The following is a 20,475-nucleotide window of genomic DNA, read 5'->3' on the forward strand; positions in this document are numbered from 1 at the left end:
GTAGATAAAGGTACTATTCTCTTGTAAAACCAAACCAAACCAAAAACCTAAACCAGATTTATTACAATGGATTTCTATCAGGCATCAGAAAATTGCACACGCAGCCTGACTAATGTGTTGGGTTTGGGTTTTATGGGTTTTTTTCCTTTTTTTTTTTTTTCATCAGGATAAGACTAGGACATAACTGACCTGTGCTTACATCTAAATTGTTTTGATTAATTTCGGATTCTTTCGGGCTTTGAAACCTGGATGCTGAGTGCACTGTTCTAGGACATTGTGTCAGGCATTTGGATAAAGCGTTCGACTTGTGTTTGTTTACAGTGACATTAGATGTTAAGAGGTTTATCCTGATGCTAGCTCCTTTGCCAACAGCTCAGAAATTGGAGATCACCGTGTGTCACATGGCTCAACAGACAGAACTCAAGCCTGGTTCTACTTCTGATTTCTGTCACAGGCTTGGTCAGTGCATCAAAAGAAAGGTTTCTCCATCTGTAAAACATGCATCAAGAATCATCTGTCCTGGACTGAGCATGCTTCCAGCAGGATTACTGAAAATATGGTCCCGTTACTACCTTGGTGGTACTTTCTGAGTGTTTGGGTGAATAAAGGTGCCAGTGGTCTCCTGTGCAACCCTATCATGCAGTAGCTGTTGTATCCAAAGTGCGTTTCCCCTCTCTTTGGTCTTGTACCTGAAGTATCTGCCAGTATCTCTAGTTTGCCTTTCTGTTACCCCTCCCATAAACTGTCTTTGCTGTTTGTTTTTTTGTTCTCTCCTTCTTGCCAGATTATCCCAGAGCTGTAGAACTGTGGGATAAGCAAGAAGCCAGAGCATACGGTCTAGATACTTCAGACCCTTTTGAGGTCAAGGACAAATTTTTGACTTGCTCAGATTGTTTTCATCCCATATGCACCGTGGTATTGGTGACACTGGGCACTCTCTTGGCACCCTGTCAAAAAGCACCAGTTGCAAAAGATGTCTGGCTTGGTGTGAGGGGAGCTTTATAGCTGACCACAGATGAATACAGTGTAGCCACATTGTGAAAAATCATCAGTTTTGAAGTCCTGGTTGTTACCAATAAAGGTATATCACGGAGGGAGATTAGGGTAACTTGATGTCCATGCACCCATCTTTGGCACTTCTTCTAATGGCAGAGGAAGGAAGAGCTTTACCAAAGCTGTTGAGAGAATGTGTGGCTTCACATGGTTTGGTGAGTGGCGTTCCTCCTCTGAGCCTCCTAGGAGGGCAAATGTCTTTTGGTAGGCTCTACAGGGACTTGAGAGAGCTGACCTGCCTGGACCTAAAAGTCAGCCTTTCAAAACTGGACCATGATCACTTTCTTCTGATAAATGTGTTTGGTGACAACTTCTGTCATAAGTTTTCATCACTGGTCAAAAAACAAAACCAAAAGCCATCTGTTAAATTTTGTCTACAAAGCAATGCATTCAGTGGCCACTCTCTTTCCTGCACCCTGTTCTGGAATCGGGCGAATGAATTCAGTAACTCCACTGAAGGGGAAACAAGGCTTGAGATTTAATGGCCTGTTTCTTCCTTTTCTTTTCTTCCTTTTTTTTCTTTTGTAGTATTTGTTGTTGTTCTTAACTGAAGCCAACAAAGGAAGGAGCCCAAGTGTCTTCTATATAACTACAAAGGAAGCTCACTGCTTCCACTGCGCGTGGACCTCTCCCTCTCACAGAAGCGGCAGCAGCAACCGTGCTAGTCTGACCCCACCGCTAATTAAGAAGGCAGCCGGGAATTTGTACGTGTAAAGGGTTGGTGAGATAGTGGAACAGTGCTTTCTGCAGTTACCCAGTTGCTGTTTTACATTAATGAATGTGGTTTAGGAGGAAATTAAAATCTTTCCAGTGGGATCTAAACAAGAAGTGTGGAGTGGCAGAAGGTAGTTTCCTGGAATGGAATTAGATCTGACTGTTGGGATTTAACCCACTCTGTTTTGCCAGGAGTGCCGTAAGATTATTAAAGCATCACAACCTCATTTAGTTGCTTTGTAATCTGCTCTAATATGTTTCCCTTAACCTTCATGCTGATGAGGCTGTTGTGTAACAGACTGAAGGCCAGACCTTGTGTTGCTTCAGTGCATGGGAGCCTGTGCCCAGTGAGCCCAGGTGGGAGCGCTGGCCGCATTTTCACTCGGGAGATTATGTGGAAAGCTTGTCTTTGGGCTGCAGCTCACATCCCTGAGCAATCATTGATCCAACTTCGATCAAAAGAGGGATTTAGGCAAGTGGGGAGAGCCCTTGCCGAGCTTTTTAGTGGGATGAAACGCTGCAGCGTCCATGCAGCTTGCGGGCATGCGTAGAGTGGGAGCGCTTTTTGAGTGCTGGCTACACTGAGTGTGGTTGGGGAATGCCTAGCTTGGAAACACAGCACAAGTCTGGCTGTGAAGCAGCGCTCCGAGGAAGCCTGTCCGGCGAGGGCTGCTTGTCCCTGGAGGTGTTCACAAGCAGTGACTTCCTTGCTGGGTCTGGGGTGGCGGTGGGATAGATATGGTCTGGATTTCAGTAGCAGCAGTAAAGTGGTTACTTTGCTGTGTGGTGGGATTTGTGGAGTTGAAGCCCTAAGGTTACGTTTCAGGATGGTTTTTAAAGTTATTTATGTGATTGAAAGTAGGTGCCTTTTCTGCCATGTTTGTGTTGTGTTTTGGGTTTTTTTGTTGTGTTTTGTTTTGTTTTTAAAATTCCATTGCTAAAGAAATCAAAGCCAAAATTATTTTCCTCTTTTCAATGGAGGGAGAAATGCTTCACCTGTCCAGGTGCTTCAAAATTCTGCATAGCGTCTACTTGCACCTTTAACTGTCTTGGTAGTTTCATCCTTCTCCACCCCTGCAAGCCCAGTCTCTGGCTAGGAGTGGTGTAGAGCTCATTTGTTAAAGTTTTCAGATCTTGGCTCCTACTGAAAAAACCCAGCAGCTCGAAGTGGCTAAATGCCCCAAGTCATCTGTGAAAACTGCAGTCCCTGCTGGTATGTACGAAGTATTTCAGGCCCTTTCTCAGTTCTGCTCCTTTGCTTCATCAGTAACTGTAAAATAACTTTCTCTAGACAAAACCAAAGCATAATTTATTTTGCATTTGCTTCTTTATTCTACAACACAAGCAACATAAATAGTTTATAATTTTTGTTTTAAAATATTTCCATTTAAGAATTCAGTCAGAACAAAATATACACAAAGTACAAATTGCAAGCCGGCTGACAGTGACTGCCTGACCACTGGACACCCAAGGACCAAACAAAGGTAGCAGCACAACAGGACGCGGCGGACACGGGGACGTGTTTTCTAAAGAAGAGCAGCAAGGCAGAGGGAGGGCACACGGCTGAGACAGGGGAATTGCAGCTAGGTATGAACTCAATAGAAGGTCAATCCAATGTAAGCAGTTGCTCGACCAGGTGATTTACAGTTTCTCTTATGTTTTAGTGGCTCCTCCTGAATATACAGCTAGAGCAATGAAGTCCTGGGAATCATGTTTTGTGGCAAAATGCTTCCTATGGCAGCCATCATCATGGAGATAAAATTAGATTTTAGTTTTTGAACAGGAAAGGATTAGATCTTTGGCAAAATGGAGTGTCCACTCCCTTTGGCTTGCTTTCTGTTTTCAGTTCGGGTTGAAGGGCCCATGGCAGTCTCACAAATAATGACAAAAAAGGGGGTGGGCGGGGAGAGAAGAGAAAGTGAGGGGAACTAAAAGAAGGTGCTCACTGCTGTCATTGCACACTTTTCAATCTCTTGTTCCCATCTGCTCCAGCAAACAGCGTGGAGTACTGGGCCCTGTCACCATCGTGCTCTGCCCTTCCTGGCTCTTCTCCTTTTGGTGTCGAATCCCACTTCCCTCTGCAGAGCTAGGGGCCCAGGAGCCACAGCCTGCTTTCTGCTTGTGGAGGCGATACCTGTCCCTTGCTTGAACCTGTGTGCCTGTGCCTCTCTGCCAGCTCAGCTCTCTTGTTTTGCCTTGCGTCTTCTGGAAGCGTAGCACCTTGCTGCAGCCCGGATGAACCAAATGCATGGATGGGAAAGAGGGCCCTGGCGCTCCATCGTATTTAGATGAAATTTATGGAATTACACAACTACCTTTTGAAAAGGTGGATGTTGAGATAAAAGGATTGAAGTAGATTCTGTTGCCATGTTTCTTAATTAAAACATGCCCTCCATAAACTCAGTTCCCTGATTCAATGTGGCAATGGAGACTATGTAAACCTCAGCTTAGGAATATGCCAAAAATAAAGAGAATCTGGGGAATCTGGTCCCACCGGTGAGCTCATTATTGCATTAATCCAGGCTCATACAGTGTAGCTCCACTGATACCCACAGAACTAGGGCATTTCTTCTTCCTTCTTAGTTTTTAGCTCAGAGACCTCTGAGCATTAACTGAAAAGACTGATGTATACTTATGCCCTGTGCTTTTTTATTTTTCCTTTTTAAATAGCCAGCCCCCCATGTTTGGCCAAAGCGGTTTGTTTAGTAGGAAGTCATACAGTTAGTGTCACATAGAAAGTATGTGTTCTGAGGGGCATTAGTGGAAACAACAGAAAGAGGAGCTACGACTTCTTCCTTGCAGCTGTACAACTTGCTGGAGTGGCAGGCGTGCTGCTAGCAAGGGCTGCTACGAGACCCTTGCGCTGTATCCCTACAGAAGCTCTACTCAAAATAGGGAGGTTCAGTGGCGAGGGATCTCTAGCTGCCAGATGCTATCTACATTGCATAAAAGCCAACAGTTGTGCTTCTGTGCTATGGTAACTTGGTCCTTTTATACTAAAAAAAAAAAAAAAGACGAGAAACTTTTTTTTTTTTTCAAATTGATGGTATTGCATTAGTTCTTTAAACAATTGTGGAATGATCAGAAATTGGATAAAAACTAACTGTATTTCGTGTCATATGCCATGATTAGCACTCTACATTGAGCTTCCCAGAAATGACTGTAACCAGAGTAATGAGTAAATAGCTTGCTTATATAATCTCAGCACACCCCTGCAAAAGCCAGGGAAGAAAGCACTTCACTTTTTTTTATTTTGCGAATTAAGAGCAATTTATGACTGAGTAATGGCATTCTAGAATGTATTGTTAAAGGTGAAAATAGCCAAACCACATGCTCAGTTTCTGAATAAGCTTCTATACACATTAGCTTGGTAGAAATAAATTAGTTTGGCTTGCTATGGTCAGCCTCCTACATGTTAAAACTGGATCTGTGCAAAAGTGAATGGTCTAGTTTTGGTGAGCTGGGATGCACGGGAATATCTGCTGGTTCTCGGGGATGTTTCAAGCAGGAGGTGTGAGGACAGCAGCAGAGAGGGTGACATCAGGAACTGTACAGGATTTGCCCTTTCCTGAGAACTTGTATTTAGGGATTGAAGGGTTCAACGACTGAGTCCTGAGAATTAAAGATATCCAGGTACGTAACTCACATTGATTTCAACAGCTCAGGCACTCTGAGCGTGGGCCTAAGCTGCGACGCGAGGCACAAAGTGCAGGCAGCACACGGAGCTCTCTACTTGCTAACTCGTCTGCCGCTCGGTTTCATACTGGCGCTGCGCCGAGCTCTGCAGTGGAGATACCAACACTGCGATGCCTCTGTATCATGTGCACCTGGAGGTTACGTATGCTAACACAAGGTATTTAGTGGTGGAGGTTGCCTCTTTGGCAAGTGAGAATTTGTCAGTTAATTTTACAGCAAGTTTAGGTTTTAAACAAAAGCTGAAGCTTGGATTGAAAGGCAGAGAACCTTAGAAGTCACGGGTGTAAACTCTGCTTGGCCTTGACACGAGCCAGCTATAGTCCAGAGGACATGAATTTTTTTATCTGTGATGAGGCATAAGCTGTGTTGCCTGTGCTTAGTTTTACAAAGAAAGTTTTGCCCAGGTCTATGTAAATCTTTCCCTAGTAAGTCCTTCTAGATGCTAAATTGTCAGCTATTCTCATATGAGTGTTCATCCCTAGCAGAGTATTGAATCTGTATTTTAACAGCTTAAAGATACGAAAGCATGTCAACCAAGAGATGGAGGTGGTACATCTACGGCTGCCGAATGCCTTGTGGAGACAAGGGCTACTTTGTGCTGCTGGCTGAGGTGCTTCCCTACATAAGCGGAAAGCCAAAGAGCTGCTGTGGTGTGATACAGCTGGACACGACTGGGGTGTTCAGAGTTGGTCAGTGCCCTTCCGAGGCCTAGGACAGGCTGGTGCCAGGACCCTTCTCCTGGGACTGCTCTGGTAGACTCCTGTTTCGGGCTAAAAGCTTGCTTTGTGAGGCCTGAAGGCAGCACGCTGGCAGCAGTAAGTCCAAAGGATGGGATGCATGAGACTGCACAGGTCTATGAAATGGTGGCTTCCCATGTTTGGTGTTGTACTTCCTTAGGGCTTGCTGATGTCTTTGGCTAAACCAGCAAAAAGATAGCTGAGAATCTGATGAACCAACTTAATTTTTTATTTATTTATATTTTGGAGGTGCATCAGAAGGCTTCGGCACCTCAGATTGATGCTTCCTGAAGTGACCATGGGCTGTTCTCCTCACCTGCTTACCATTTTACGTATAAGGGAAAGGAAGAGCAACACATGCTAAACATTGCTTATGTAAAGCCTACTGCTTCAAGAGTCCTTCACCCCCTACCCCCATCCCTTTTAAATTACATTTCTGGAATTACTCAAAGTTACTCATGACCTCTTGTGGAGGGGTGGTAACAAGCAGAGGCACTGAGGGTGACAATGGGCACTTGGTGCATAATTTGGAGGGTTAAGTTTAATAAAGGGCAACAGCAGTACACCAAATTTACTCCTGCTCATTTCCAGTATGGTACGTGTAGTGTAGAAAGTTGAAATGAAATGATAGTTTGGGTCAAGATGGTGGCTAATCAAACACCACTGGGCTATGCTGTGTTCATGGGCTTGAAGGGGTGGTGGGGATGGTGGTATTCTCACTCCTAGGGCTTCTCTTTCTGTTTTACAGCAGGATTTTTGTATTGCAACCACAACACATAACCACAGTGTTTCCTAGATACTAGGCCCTTTTCTGGAGTCCTGAGTGATTCCATTGGTACTGCTATCAATTTTACTTCTCCGACATAGTTTAGGGATTTGCTTTAGTTTTAGATTAGTACAGCAATGATCTGCATCAATTCAATGCACGTATAATGAGAAAAAGCAGAGTTGGGTGTTTTGCATACAGTTCATAATTAGGCAACAACAGAGATCAGAATCAATGTACTGCTTTAAAAGCAATTCTGTATAGATGCCCAATGAAAACCTTAACAAAAAATACAACCACCCTTTTACTTTACCTAAAAATGTGTAATAAAGACATAGCAACAGAAATCAAACCGTGCCACTACTTTCCCATATACCAAGGGCTGATCTCACCTGCCCCTAAGGAAGTGTTAAAACTGTTAGGGGAAAATTGATAAAATTGTCAAATTACTCATTCATAAAAATCAATGTAGGTGGTAAGAAAGAATTGTTTTTAAAGAATTTTTATGTCCTTGAAACAATTTAGCAAAAGGGAAGTTTTGAAAGAAGAGGAAACAGCGTGACTGACCCTACAGAAAGTTATGGGACAAATATTCCCCGCACAAGTCTAGCAGGTGACAACACGAAGTGGGCGATGGAGGGAAAGGCAAGAGGATAGTGGCAGACTCCTTGCAAACACCTCAGCTTGGGTGATGGCTGTACAGTGGAGCCTCTTGACTCCCTCTTGTGTTCTAGGTTTGAGATGCTAAAAGCAGTTGGGCAAAATCCAGTTCTGATAAAAAGAGATGCCATTTTGAGGATGCTTTGCAGCAGGGACAGAAGCTGCATATTTAGTTGGTGTGCTCATTTTAAAAGCCTTGGGAGAATATCATTAAGGGGTCACTCAAGATTAAAATCAACTTATTGTCAATGAATTATTCCAACCTCTAATCAATAAATTATGTGGTATGACAGTACGAGATGGCATGTCCCAGGGGCTGTGACATGACTTGTGCAGCAAGGTAACCCTTTGCTGTGTGTAGTGCAAACAGCATCACATATGTATTTGACAACACAACAGCCAATCCTTCCCCTGCTCCTCCCCTTGGTAATTATCAGGAGATTGTAGTAGTCCCTGTAGGAGTGCTGCACAGAGGGGGATGGACCTCTGTGAGGATCTGTCCGCTTCTGTTTACAGCAGCGGACAAGAAGTGGGAGAGAAACAGCAAAGATCCCTTCCTTTCAGACTATTTTCCATCTTGATTCAGCTCAATGTGGAGTGATAGGCTAAGTTTAACCAGGGTGATAAGGGTGTTCCCGGCTACAGCAGCTCTACATAAGCAAACATATAAATTTCCAGTAGCAGCACAAGCTAACTTAGCTGAAGTGTTGCTTAAACTGGAACGCTTTATCTCTGCTCTGTTTAGTTGAATGCTGGATATTGGCACATGCTGGTATTTGCTCTGCGGTGTGTCTTCCCCCCAGCTTCACAGGAAGCAGCAAAACAAACTTCCCTGGTGCCTTCAGGGGGAATTAGAGACGTGGAAAAATGATCAGCTGTTGGCATAGCTGAAGAGGCAGCCAGGGTAGTGTTGTAGACTCTTCAGGCAATACTCCACACAAGAGCAATGAAAGGATGAATAGTCTGTGCTTGGTTCACCAGTTTTAGACCTTGGATACTTTAATAGTCACTTACTAGCTACCCTGAATGTGACCAGACTTCAAAGGCTCTTCTCAGAGCAAAATAAATTTCCACTTTCTCTAGTAAGTGAGGCATAAAGTTACTACAATGATTTTTATTTAGCTTTCCTCTCGCTAATTTTAGAAGGGCAAAAAAGTTACCAAGTGTCACCTTTTTACTTGTTCTATAGCCCCACCTTTTTTCTGAATTCTTTTTTTTTTTTTTCAAAGTTACATGGGCTTACTGGCCTAGTTTGACATCCAGACGACAGTTGTGTTCACAGCTAACTGCAAGCGTGGAAGTTATGCTGCAGTTTGTTGTGGCTCCCACTGCTGCTAATTTGAACAAAAATGAAGGCTAGTGTAATGTATCACCCCTTTACGCATCAGCCTGATTTACTGGCAGTTTCTGGGTTCTAGGGCCATTCCAGACCCCCCTGGACACACACATGCATTGCCTCCTTTGCTAGTGTGAGGGACACAGTCTCAAGCGGATAGAGGATACACATTGACAAGCTCATTGTTTCTTAATTTATCACCAACAAATAGGCCATTAACGAACCCCAAATACTTCTTTGCTGTATACCTTGGCTGTCTTCTCCTCTTTGCAACAGAGCACAGCTAGGTTTAAATGATGATATCGTAAACTCTGCCCACTCTTCCCAGCCATTCCCGTACTGCCTGGCGGACACGGATGTCTGTCACGTGGCAAGTCAGCTGGCTGATACAGGGGAACACCGCTGGCTGCAGGGCTGTGAATGTTTGGTCTGGCAGGGCCTGAATCTGGCTGAGAACTGTCAGCACCATGTTGGTCCATGCCTACAAACAAATTGGATACAAAAAAAGACTCTTTAGAAGACACTTCTAAATACATAAGCCCAGCAGTTGAGGCAGAAAATAAGATACCTGGTGGTTCCAGCCTCATGAAGAGGACTGAGTAGTGCCAGCATATTAATTTAAAGTTCACCGTGTCTTCCTAATTCACAATCGGTACTGTAAGTCATTGCTTGACTTCGTATTGCAAGTATCATGCTCAGCCTTCATCACCTTTTCTTTCATCCCACAGTGAACAAAGACTTTCAAGGTTGATGCTTTCACCTATTCGTTCACTAGGACATGCAAACAGCGAGTTTCTGTTTAGCAACAGAGCCCAGTATTTCTGCTGTGGAATTCTCAAAAACCCCTTATTAAGTACAAAAGCATTGTGACAAGCAGCGTGGCATTTTCAAAAGCCTTAAGTGGGCTAGAGCCCTTAGCAGTAAGCAGTGAGCTCACTGTAGATTGTTAGTTCTTAGGACTAAGTGCGGCTTTGGCCCCAGTCACAGAAGTTCTCTTGAAAGCTGTACTAGTATACGCCTGATAACACTTCCCTGAAGACTGATTTTCGTTTGGCAAGACAGAATCAGGTTTTTATCAGTGCCAGCTGCTGGAATAGTCAGTCCTCATCACGATGACTTCTTTATGTAATCAAGACATTTAATGAAGAGATTATAATAATAGTAATAGAAAAAATACTTCTAGGTATCTTTTTAATGATTGCTATTATTATTAGCATTTTACAAGTATGTCCTACCTGTATCTGGGCCTCGGCATCCCTAACAGATATATTCAGGGAGCTGACTGTGGATCCTGAACGTGGTCTCTTCTCCTGTCTCAGGATCTCTGGACCAGCACTGAATGAATGCCTCATTTGACCTAGATCTACAAGATGTTGTGGCCGCTGCAGTATGGGCGAGTCTGGCCCTCTTGAACCCAGGAACTCCCCTTTCTTTTCCACTTTGACCTCTTTGGTGAAGGACGTCATGGCCTGTTGCTGCTTTCTTTTCTTGTATTCTGTCATGAGCTTGGAGATAGTTTTGTCAGTGGCTATGGTGTAGATCTTGTTGCCAGCACTCTCCCACCATTCTTTTTTCCTGGTTTGCTCTTTTTTCTCTGGTTTAGGACTTAGGGGTGGGGGTAGCAGCAACATTTCTCCACTCCCTCCTCGGGGTGTCAGGCTGTCTCCCAGCTGGTCCCTGATTTGACTCCGGTCATCTTCCGATGGCGTGTCCTTCCCAGACTGCCCTCCGGTCGAGGGGGTGGAGGTTTCCGAGTGAAAGGATGGTAAAATGAAGAAAGGGTCGCCTTTGAACACTGGAGGCTCCTCTACATTATTCTCCAGGTCCAGATGCATCTGGATATAGTTGTTGCACAGTTCCATACAGAGCTTATGAAGCCGCTTGATTAGCCACCCCCAGTCGGCATTGCTGACAGGCTGTACACTCAGCGATGGTATTCGAGCCCTCCACTGTCTCTTCTCCTTCCCTCGTGGGGGACTGACCTGGGCAGTTTCTTCAAAAATGTCTTCATCTTCTGAAGAACACTGCTGTGACGAGTCTGTGCTTCTGTCATCATCTTCAAAGAGGATCTTTTTCACTTGCTCTGCAGTGATGTTCTCCTGGTTTGTCAGGATTGCACAAACCAAAGCATGGAAGTAGATGTTGAAGCTCATTGCTGACTGGCGATACAAGTTGGCAGCTCCACTAATGCCAGACACTTTTTTCAGCAAACACTTCAGCCCAGGTCTGGTGTCAAACTCTCTGGCTGTTCTATAGGAGTCCAGCAGTAAGTCAAAGATGACAGCCAGGTTTTGCATGGAGATGTATCTGAGAAAACCAGCCAACTTGTTTTCTGGTACTTGTATTGTCATTTTCTCCTCCAAGTTAGAAGGGCCTTTCACAAATTCTTCCAGTAAGATGTCGTATAAATTCTGGAGCAGTACTTGGTGGGACAGCAAGCTCACAACTATCGTCCGGAAAGGAATACTTGGTAAACCAATCATGGGAAGGAAAAAAATAAAATTAAATTAAAATGATGCATTGTGCTTTTATTAGATGCACAGGAATACTTCGTATTTTAGAATCTGACATGAAAAATGCAAGTGAAAGGCCAAATTTTCACAGCTTTGTTACAAAAAAGTGGAGGAAGATAAAGTTGTCTAGAATGGTCTTTTGGTCACTCTTTCAAATACTTTCCTAGAAGGGAAGACACTCACATTGGTCAAAAATAACTGTACACAGCAAGCACACTAATGGTACTTGTGTAGAGGTGGTATTAAAACAAAACTCTGTTACAATTTTTGTCCTTTTCTCCAGAGCTGTCTAACACCAAGGGACTAATTATTCAGCGTTTCAATTTCATGGCAGCTGCAAGTACTCTCAATGTTTCAGCCTGCTATAACTGAGGAATTTGTTAACACACAAGTTATGCAGCACTTCTGCCACTGGTTCCTGACTATATTTTCTATTTTTGTTGCTGAACTTTGGCTAAGTTGAAATATCCTTAAAATTCCTCCACCAGCATTTCAGCCAACCTTAACTTTACTGTGACAAATTGAGGCCAAAACTAGTTTACTACTAGGTTTCCATTTCCACTAATGCTAGGAGAACTTCAAAATAAAACACAAAGAGCCAGCCAACCAGAAGACGTCTGCAGAAACATCAGCAGTGCAATGGAGCATGCAAAGAAGCTTAAGTCTTGCTGAAGGCACATTTCACTGTTTGCTCTTAAGACTTCAACACTGAGAGCCCAGCATGGAAATATATGCTCCTAACCCTGTTTCTCACATACAATACTGGGTGATTCTTAGCTGTGCTTCTGTTAAAGAGATGCTGCGAGCTGTTGGAGATCTCACTGATTCTTGATTTGCACGGGGAACCCAGGAATGGCAAATGCCTCCAACCAATGTTGTCAGGTCATTCACCAGTACATAACACCAAGAGGCTTACAGGCAAGGCAGGCTAGGAAGAAAGGGCAGACAGGATTGTTGTTTGCTATCTCATGGATTTAAAATTATAAACTGTGAAACCTATCTTAAGGCATTTAAAAAAAAAGTCTTTGCATAAGATTACAGTGTCAATGTTTTAAATGGAGCTGATGCTCTGGTACACAGAGTAATAGTTGTTTTGATTTAGGGAACTAAGATGGGTTGCATTTTAATTAGCACCGCTATCAAGCGAGGAAGAGGTTTTTCAGTTGGATTGCCATACTGAAGTTTTAGGTCTAAGTCCACATAAATCTTGAAGTAACATGAGATGTTCAGTTGCAGACCTTTAATTTTTTTGTTGCAAAAACTATTCTACTTTCATCAAACACCTTTCAAAGGTGTTTTCAAAATACCAAAACAAAATGTCTAATTTTTTGTTTGATAATGCATACCAAAACTCAGTTTTGAGAATGGAACATTTATTAAAAAAAAAAAGACAGACAAAACTGTGCTTCCTGGGTTAATTTACCTATGTCAGTTCGCTTACCATGACACAGCTGTCAGTGCTGATACATCAGTAAAACTTAGTAGTCTTATTATCTGACAGTGCTGAAATCTTGATGATTAATATACACATTGAAGCTCTTTATAGGGAAGTAGTTTTCTGCTATAAAAATCATTAGAGGCTCCGACTCAGAAAAGCTCTTAAGAGCATGTGTAAAGTTAAATGAGTGCTTGCATTGATTTCAAGAGACTAATCCTGTTCCAAAAGCAGGATCAGAATGAAGGAGATCTGCTTTCCTTGTAATAGCCAAAAAGGCAATTTACAAGGACAGTTTAAAGTACTGCTCAATTCCAAAAGAAATTAGTACAGAACTGTAGGTGAAAATACGCAATGCCAAAGCTGGTTAAGGATAGTATTTTCTTATTCTGCCCAAAGTTTCAAACTGAAATATACTATTAATTTTTTAGGAAGAAGAAAAGCTCCCTTACCCCAGCTTCCTGTGAAACGATGCAGCATTAAGGAAACAAAAGCAAAAAGGGAGAAGAGAAACCCCACTAAGGTTAAAGTACAACTTTTGAAAAGCCAGTTACTAGCATGCAAGACCGGCATACTACTGCACTGCTGTAGCAAATAATATGAAAAACAGTGGCACAGTCTATGTCTGTGCCCTGTTTTGGTGAAAAATGAGCGTTGCTGGGGTAACATTTGCCTGTCAGCATATACACTTTTTGTAGTTGTTTAGACAAAGCACAGTGTGAAAGCATTCAGAGTTTGCATTAAATGCAAGCTTTTATTTATTTGTTTAAGGACAAGCAAGACCCACACTACCTTTACGAACGTAGCCTGTTAGATTGCATGGCCTTATGTGCCATGAGAGAGGAGTACACCAGTCTTTTGCTTTGCAGTCATTATAACAAGAAGAATGATCTGCAAACCTTTGGATAACGCAGGTATTTTCCCACTACAAAGAAAGGGTTTAGACTCTGCTCTCAACCTTTCCTCATCTCTGCGCAGGGCCCCGTTCTCTAAAGGCAAGGCAACAGAGCACCCACTCTTGGGGGAAACTTCTGTACAGCTGTGTAAGGATGGAGGCATCTTGCATGCTCTTTCTTCCCGTCCATCCAAAGGAGGACCATCACATTCAGGCTCCTCATTGCAAGCAATAGTTCAGCTTTGAATAAGAATGCCTGAAGTGGTACAAAGCAGGTTTGCTATCTCGCAAAAGGCAATTTCATGCCATGTATTACATACCTTGCAATACAAACACAAACCCTGAATGCAGAATTGTAACTCTTGGCCCTACTGATGTTACAGCAGTTGTCTAAACAACTGAGTGCAAGCAAAAAGAAATATTCTTTGACAGGATCAGACTCTCATGCAAATGCATGAGTTTCTGAGGTGGTAACATATAGAAGGACTTCCACAAAAATAAAGTGCCAAGCAAAAACAACATTCCCTAGATCAATATGTTGACAGTTTCGCAGCTTTGTATGTGGTCTCTTCAGTTTATACTGCTCCAGTTTATCCATTAGCTTTTTCTACCTTCTTAATCCAGTAATACTGAATTTAAAAGACCATTAGGGAAGTAGACATTATTTCATTTGCTAGGTATCATTGCAAACATAACAGCACTTCCAAAGCTCTCCTCAAACTGGTATTTTTAACTCCACTTCTTAAAGAATCTAAATATTGGAAAGATTTTTGTAGTATTTCCTATGAGAATTCTTTTCTTAACTTAATCTTCATTTCCTCTGGCTGAAGGCTTTGGGTGACCTTAGGTATCCTTCAGGTATTCGTAACCTACCAATTTTTACTATCCATTAGAAGCGTTTTCTTTATTTAGCTTTCTAAGGGCCACATTATAGATCCTGACACAGGCTTGTCTGTAACAGCTCTTGCACGTGCCTGCTCACCAGTATATGATCACGGGAACATTTGGAGAGCAGACAGTAGTAACCTAACCTCTCCTGTGTCTCAAAACCTAACTTATATTTGATCAGTGTATTTCTTTTTTTTTGATGAGACCTATGGAGAGGCATGGTTTCCCAGGCTCGGTTCACATCTCTGTCAGCTGGACAAAATTTTTATCTTGCTTTTAATGACACAGTATTTTCCCGAGGAGATATTTTACCTTCTCTGGGTATGCCCATTTGGTTTCTTATCTGGTGGCAGGTCAATGATGAGCACGCATGACTGGGCATGTTCAAACCCTTCCTTGTTGCTAGGTGTCTTTGGGGAGCACTGAGTCTCCAGCATGAAGACCTAGAAAACAACAAGTTATATAAAACCATCAGTTTAGCCCCTCCCCAGATCCTTGGAGGGCCTAAGAATAGGATTTCCTGCATTGTGAAAGATCTGTTATGATGACTTGTTTTACAGTGATGGAGAGAATGCAAGGTATCCCCCTGCAGGCAGACTTTCCCTGGAGCATACTGCTTTGGTAAAACAGCCTCAGAGCCACGGGCTACCTCCAGACACCCAGCAGAGCACAGATACCTTTTCATTTGAACTTGTGTAAGGCATAATACCAAATGCCAAAACAAACTTTCTGCTGTCTGTATACTACTATCAGAAAATATCATGTATAGTGGAGACCAGGACCTGTTTGCATAGTTAGCCTGTTGCACCTAGAAAAGTTGGTGGTTGGAAGGATTGTCAGCCATGAAGATACAACAGACCCCTAACTTGCAATTCTTTGGGTGGGAAATGGGGAAACAACTCTCGGTTGCTGTAGCTTTGTTTTGTAGCTTAGTTGTGTCAAATCCCCACTGAGGAGGACTCAGGGCATGCCACTGATAGTGTCTGCAAGAAAAGTGTAATTGCCACATTCCCTGCTTTCTTGAGTTCTGCATCTTTAAAACTTAACTCAAAACATTTTTTCCACTCAAACAGTCTGCCACTGCCACATTATTTGTGATCACAAATCCTGATCTGTGTGTCTCAGATTTTCAAGCAGCATCAGGGTATGATTAATCAAGTCAGAAACTGACATCAAACATCTGTTTGCTCTTTTAATCCAGCTGCTTTCCCATGCTGAAACTGTCATATAGTATTTACAGTTTTATGGTACCCTGCAGGTCATTAAGTTCAGTCTGCTGTATTTCTAAGGAACTTGTTTCATACAACCACTTGCATAAAATGAACAGCCCCCCACTGCAGTCAAAAGGACCCTGAGAAGGTTGTCTCCAAGCTGGCTGTGCTGATTAGGAGTTAGCGGTGAGTTTGAAATCATTTGTTAAATGTTAGCATTATTGTCTAGTTCTCAGTAACTCTTTTTCTTCTCTGCAATCTATACCCAAGTACTTAGAGAGAAAAAACCTGCATTCCTCTTCAAACTCTGCTCTGATAGGTTGAACAAATCTTGGCTTTCTAGTTTCATATCACAGTCTCTGTTTTCTAGTGCATTTTTTGTCTTTTGAATTTATCACTTTAACAGAGCAATCAGAAATGTATATGACATTCTAGATGAGGATTCGTAGTAACACTACTATTTCCCTTTCTCTGTCAGGAACATTTCCATTGATACATGCTAGAGCTGCTGGTTTTTAAAGCTACATTGCAGAATAGGGTCATCATCAGTCCTCCTCAGGTACCTACACATCTTCCCCCACCCTACGCATTCCTAATTCCTGCTTACAGGGGGGTAGTTCTAGTGGTTTTTTTCTAGTTTTATTACTTTTTCTCAATACTACTGTCAGGCAAATAAATGTTAGTCTGGTGATGAGGAAGTCTTTGTCTCTAGGGTTTGTGAGGAAGGTGGTGGTAAAGATGTACTTTCATAAAGAAAAGCCCTAAGTCTAAAAGGTTCTCTGACTTCCCCTGAAACATCAGGCAGTACCTGTTGTGCCATGGCTCTGATTCTCCAGTATTCAGCTTCAGCACTTGGCGAGAGGGAGGGGGCTGCCACCTTCACTTCACAGGCATCTCCACTAAAGCTTTCAGAACCACTGTGGAAATAGCCCAACAGGTTCTATAGAGAGACACAACATCAGACTTTCACTGTGCGTTAAATGAAGTCAGTGACTGTAGTGTTGTCCAGCCTGTTCATGTGTAACACAGGATTCAGAGTCATCTGTCCCATTACCATCAGCCGGTCACCTGCTATTTAGCATTTGAAGTATTTGATGCAAAGGCGTTATAACTTATTATGTACTCTGGCCTGTGATGACTTAGCAGGATTTTTTGTTACAAGAAAGATAGTGAGTTGAGAAATAATCTATATGGAGCATGCAGCTACAGGATCAAGTGAGCAGCTTTGTCTTCTGTCTAGTTTTAGCCAATCCAGAGGAAGAAATGGAACAAAAGATAAGTTTTCACCTACTTAACTCTTCTGATTTCATACTGGGAGGGCAATTTAAAGTAAGTCTGGACTGTTAGCAACTAGCGTTGTCTGTACATGTTTTAGAAAAACTGATTTCAACCTCCATTGTTGATCCAATACCTTTCATTGTGAATTGACAAAATAACAAAAGCTACCACATAATCCTTATGTTTCTTTTCCTGGCTCTGTACCCAAAAACTTGTCTGAAAAAGAAAAAGCAACCTGTCACAAGTTAAGTGAGTCTATAACTGGTGTGATTACATTTTGACTGTCAGCAAAAAGGCAGTTTACCTTTACCGGCTCCAGAGTGGCAGAGAACGCATCCTGCAAGGCACAACATGCAAGCCTCCACATCTCTTCAGTAAAAACAGGCCCTGCTGTCACTAACACATATCTGCAAGGACACAGGAAAATGTTACCATGTTCAAGAAGGAAGTAGACAATTCTTGCTTGCAACAGGAGAAGGCTGAAAGCTGAACAAAAGGCCTACTCAGCAGCTAGCTAATGATATCCAGTCTCCCCAGTTGTTACCCTGACCTATTTTTGCGATTACACTGTAGTTCAACTTTTTTTTTTTTTTCCTCCTTTGCTTCTCCTCTTTAAGTAGTCATCTTGCCAGGACAAGAACGACACACTGTGTAACTATATAAGGCAGTGCTTAGTTTGACTATGACTGTAATAATCTGAAGACTGTGAAAAATATTCATCGCCTCTGAAGACCTGTGAATTCCAACAGAAAGATCCTTGATTATTTTTCCTAAGTATTAATTATTGACTAACTGCATATAAGTAATGTACAAGTGCTTTTTATGGGAATCATATACATAGTAATGCCTAAAATCACAGATTCTGAAGCAGACCGAAAACAGCAAGAAAAGGTTAGTGAGTCTAAAATTCATTATTCAAACAACAACAGATAGATATATTGTAGACTTCTTTCGAGATGTTAGCCAACTTCATCAGTCCACAAGTTCTTCAAAGATCTAAAGACATCTTTTTTTGAGTATGGTCACAGAGTGAACAGATTGTATTACCTGATACAAGAGCAGCCAACTCTGGAAATAATTTCTGTTGGTTCGGCCACACAGGCTACCAGCAACTTGAAAAGATCTTTCAGCATAGTATTGATCATATTTTCATAACCGATATCTATAAGGAAAAGACATAGACCAGTTTCAACATCATTGCCTTTTCATTACAATTAGTGATAAACAGTCCAGCTACACTTACTGCTATTCAGAGACTTTGGAAAACCAAATGCTTTTTATGCAGTTATCACTAGAGATCAATTTTGAAATATGCATCACATCAAACTGAAATAAGAACAATCCTTTCGATATAAACAATATAAAATATCTAGACTTAAGTGATACTAGAGAAATTCTGTTACATCCTGTTTCTGATATTCTAGTTCTGTATGATCAAAGTCTTAGTATCTTCTATTGGAAAGTATAATATAGACTGTGATGATTTTATTTTGAATATAGCCCTGCTCTGAGCAGAAGGTTGGACTAAATAGCTTCCATAGGTCCCTTACAAGTTAATTTTTTCCATAATTATAAACCCTATAAAGGAAGAAAAAAAAGCCCCGAACCCCAGAAATTTTCAACTCTCCTCCTCTCATTTTATGCTTGAGCAACCAAAAAGCCATGAAACCATCTCCCCAAGTAGCTATTCAGTAACATGCTACTGATGACTGTCAGCAGATGTGACAGTGAAATGACATACCTGAGTGTATGAAGTTTTGAATGTGCTCCACTACGAGTTCACAGGAAAGGCCAATGGCATGCTTGAAATTAGCAGATGCCACATCCCAGTAAGAATGGTCACCGTGGCTGCGATGGAGCCAAAGAGACATCGTGGGAAGGAGAAGATGTACAACTGCATAAATGCCAAATCCTGGTCCTTAAAATAAACACAGTGACGGTTGTGTATTTTTGCTTACAAAGCCTACATGCACAGTACATTTGCTAAACTGTTCCAAGCCTGAGGCCAGCGGTGATGCTAAAGAAAGCAGGTTCTGAAACTTTTTTTGTGGGATGAGAGGGGCAGGCAGTTTTTGATCTAGTTGTGAGGTAGTATATGAACATTTAGCCAACTGTTTACCTGCTGTCTTTCCCACCACGTCCACAGGACTATATAATTTTCTATTTCCATTTCCTGGCCACCAGGCAAACATTTTCTGTGGCTAGGACATCGACAGAGTACTGCACCTCTTTATTTGTGCAACAAATGTTAAGTATGTTCAACATACTCTTACAAGCTGCCTTTTGTCAACACAGAACAATGCACTAGCTGGAAAAACAGATCATGGTCTAAGAAAATCTGTTTGTACTTGAGAGTGTCTCTGTGCACCTCTAGCATGAGTAACACACTTTACAGAAGTGGTTTAGGATTCTAAGAGGTTCAGGTCAGGGCTCTACTAGCTCACATTTTATCAAGCCCTTTCATTACCAGGTGTCTTGGCAACGTCCCTCAGCAATTCAAAGAGCAGATCCAAAGTAGGAGGCTGGTGCTGACGGGGACAGTTGGATATGGCAGTTGTTAATTCTTCCAGCAGAATAATCCAGACACTGATAAGACCTACAAGTAAGGAAAAAAACATTAAAAACCGTGAGATACTGCATTGACCACAGGTGGAACTTGCCCTCAGAAAGTGATGGAGACTAAAAGGTTAAGATTAACTGAAAGATCATGGGTTCTTGCATGTTCACTGTTGCTGTGTAATGGTTGTGAGGCAATAACAATTTTTGAAATTATGGTCTCCTTTTCCTTCCCTTTTTATTAAGTTTGTTTTGTCCTATCTTTCTCCTCCACATACACTTATCCTGGTCTTCTTTCTTAGTTCACTACTTCGACTAGTCCAGTCTCTTTAACCTTGGGGATTTAAAAAATTTTTTTTAATGGGACCTTTTACACACATCACTACCATTGCAAATGCTGTCCCGAACGGATTGTACTCTTAGGTTATGATTTTAGGTAAGGATCCTAAGGTGACTAGCCATAATTTAACTAGCTCTACTTGGTACTCAGAAATGAACAGTAATAATGCCTCATCAAGTATCATCAGGCCGCCTCACATGTCATCTTTAGATGTTAAGAGGTCACAGATAGAAGAGTATTAAATGTAGATATGGCAGAGCTGGACTACTACCAGAACAGCAGTTAGGATACAGGTAGTACTGTGAGTTCGTATCTACATTAGCAAACGTATCCCTAAAAGATTATGGGATATAACTAGTTTTCAATACAATTTTGAAGACGGTTAGGAACTGCTGTC

The 20,475-nt window shown here is 42.0% G+C and overlaps 1 protein-coding gene across 2 annotated transcripts in view; it reads right to left on the bottom strand.

Moving 5' to 3' along the window:
- Positions 1-3,081: 3,081 nt before the first annotated feature.
- ARFGEF3 (ARFGEF family member 3) overlaps positions 3,082-20,475 on the bottom strand; it is a 95,447-nt gene continuing 78,053 nt past the window's right edge. For both annotated transcript variants that reach the window (XM_075413951.1, XM_075413950.1), the window contains 8 exons: positions 19,650-19,778; positions 18,924-19,100; positions 18,230-18,344; positions 17,487-17,589; positions 16,713-16,844; positions 15,006-15,136; positions 10,198-11,428; positions 3,082-9,443 (listed from right to left, as the gene is read on the bottom strand). In XM_075413951.1, the coding sequence (XP_075270066.1) occupies positions 9,252-9,443; positions 10,198-11,428; positions 15,006-15,136; positions 16,713-16,844; positions 17,487-17,589; positions 18,230-18,344; positions 18,924-19,100; positions 19,650-19,778 (2,210 nt within the window). In that variant the 3' untranslated portion in view covers positions 3,082-9,251. The remainder of the gene's footprint in view (positions 9,444-10,197; positions 11,429-15,005; positions 15,137-16,712; positions 16,845-17,486; positions 17,590-18,229; positions 18,345-18,923; positions 19,101-19,649; positions 19,779-20,475) is intronic.

Source organism: Opisthocomus hoazin, chromosome 2 (genome assembly GCF_030867145.1).
Source record: "Opisthocomus hoazin isolate bOpiHoa1 chromosome 2, bOpiHoa1.hap1, whole genome shotgun sequence".
Taxonomy (NCBI): Eukaryota; Metazoa; Chordata; class Aves; order Opisthocomiformes; family Opisthocomidae; genus Opisthocomus; species Opisthocomus hoazin.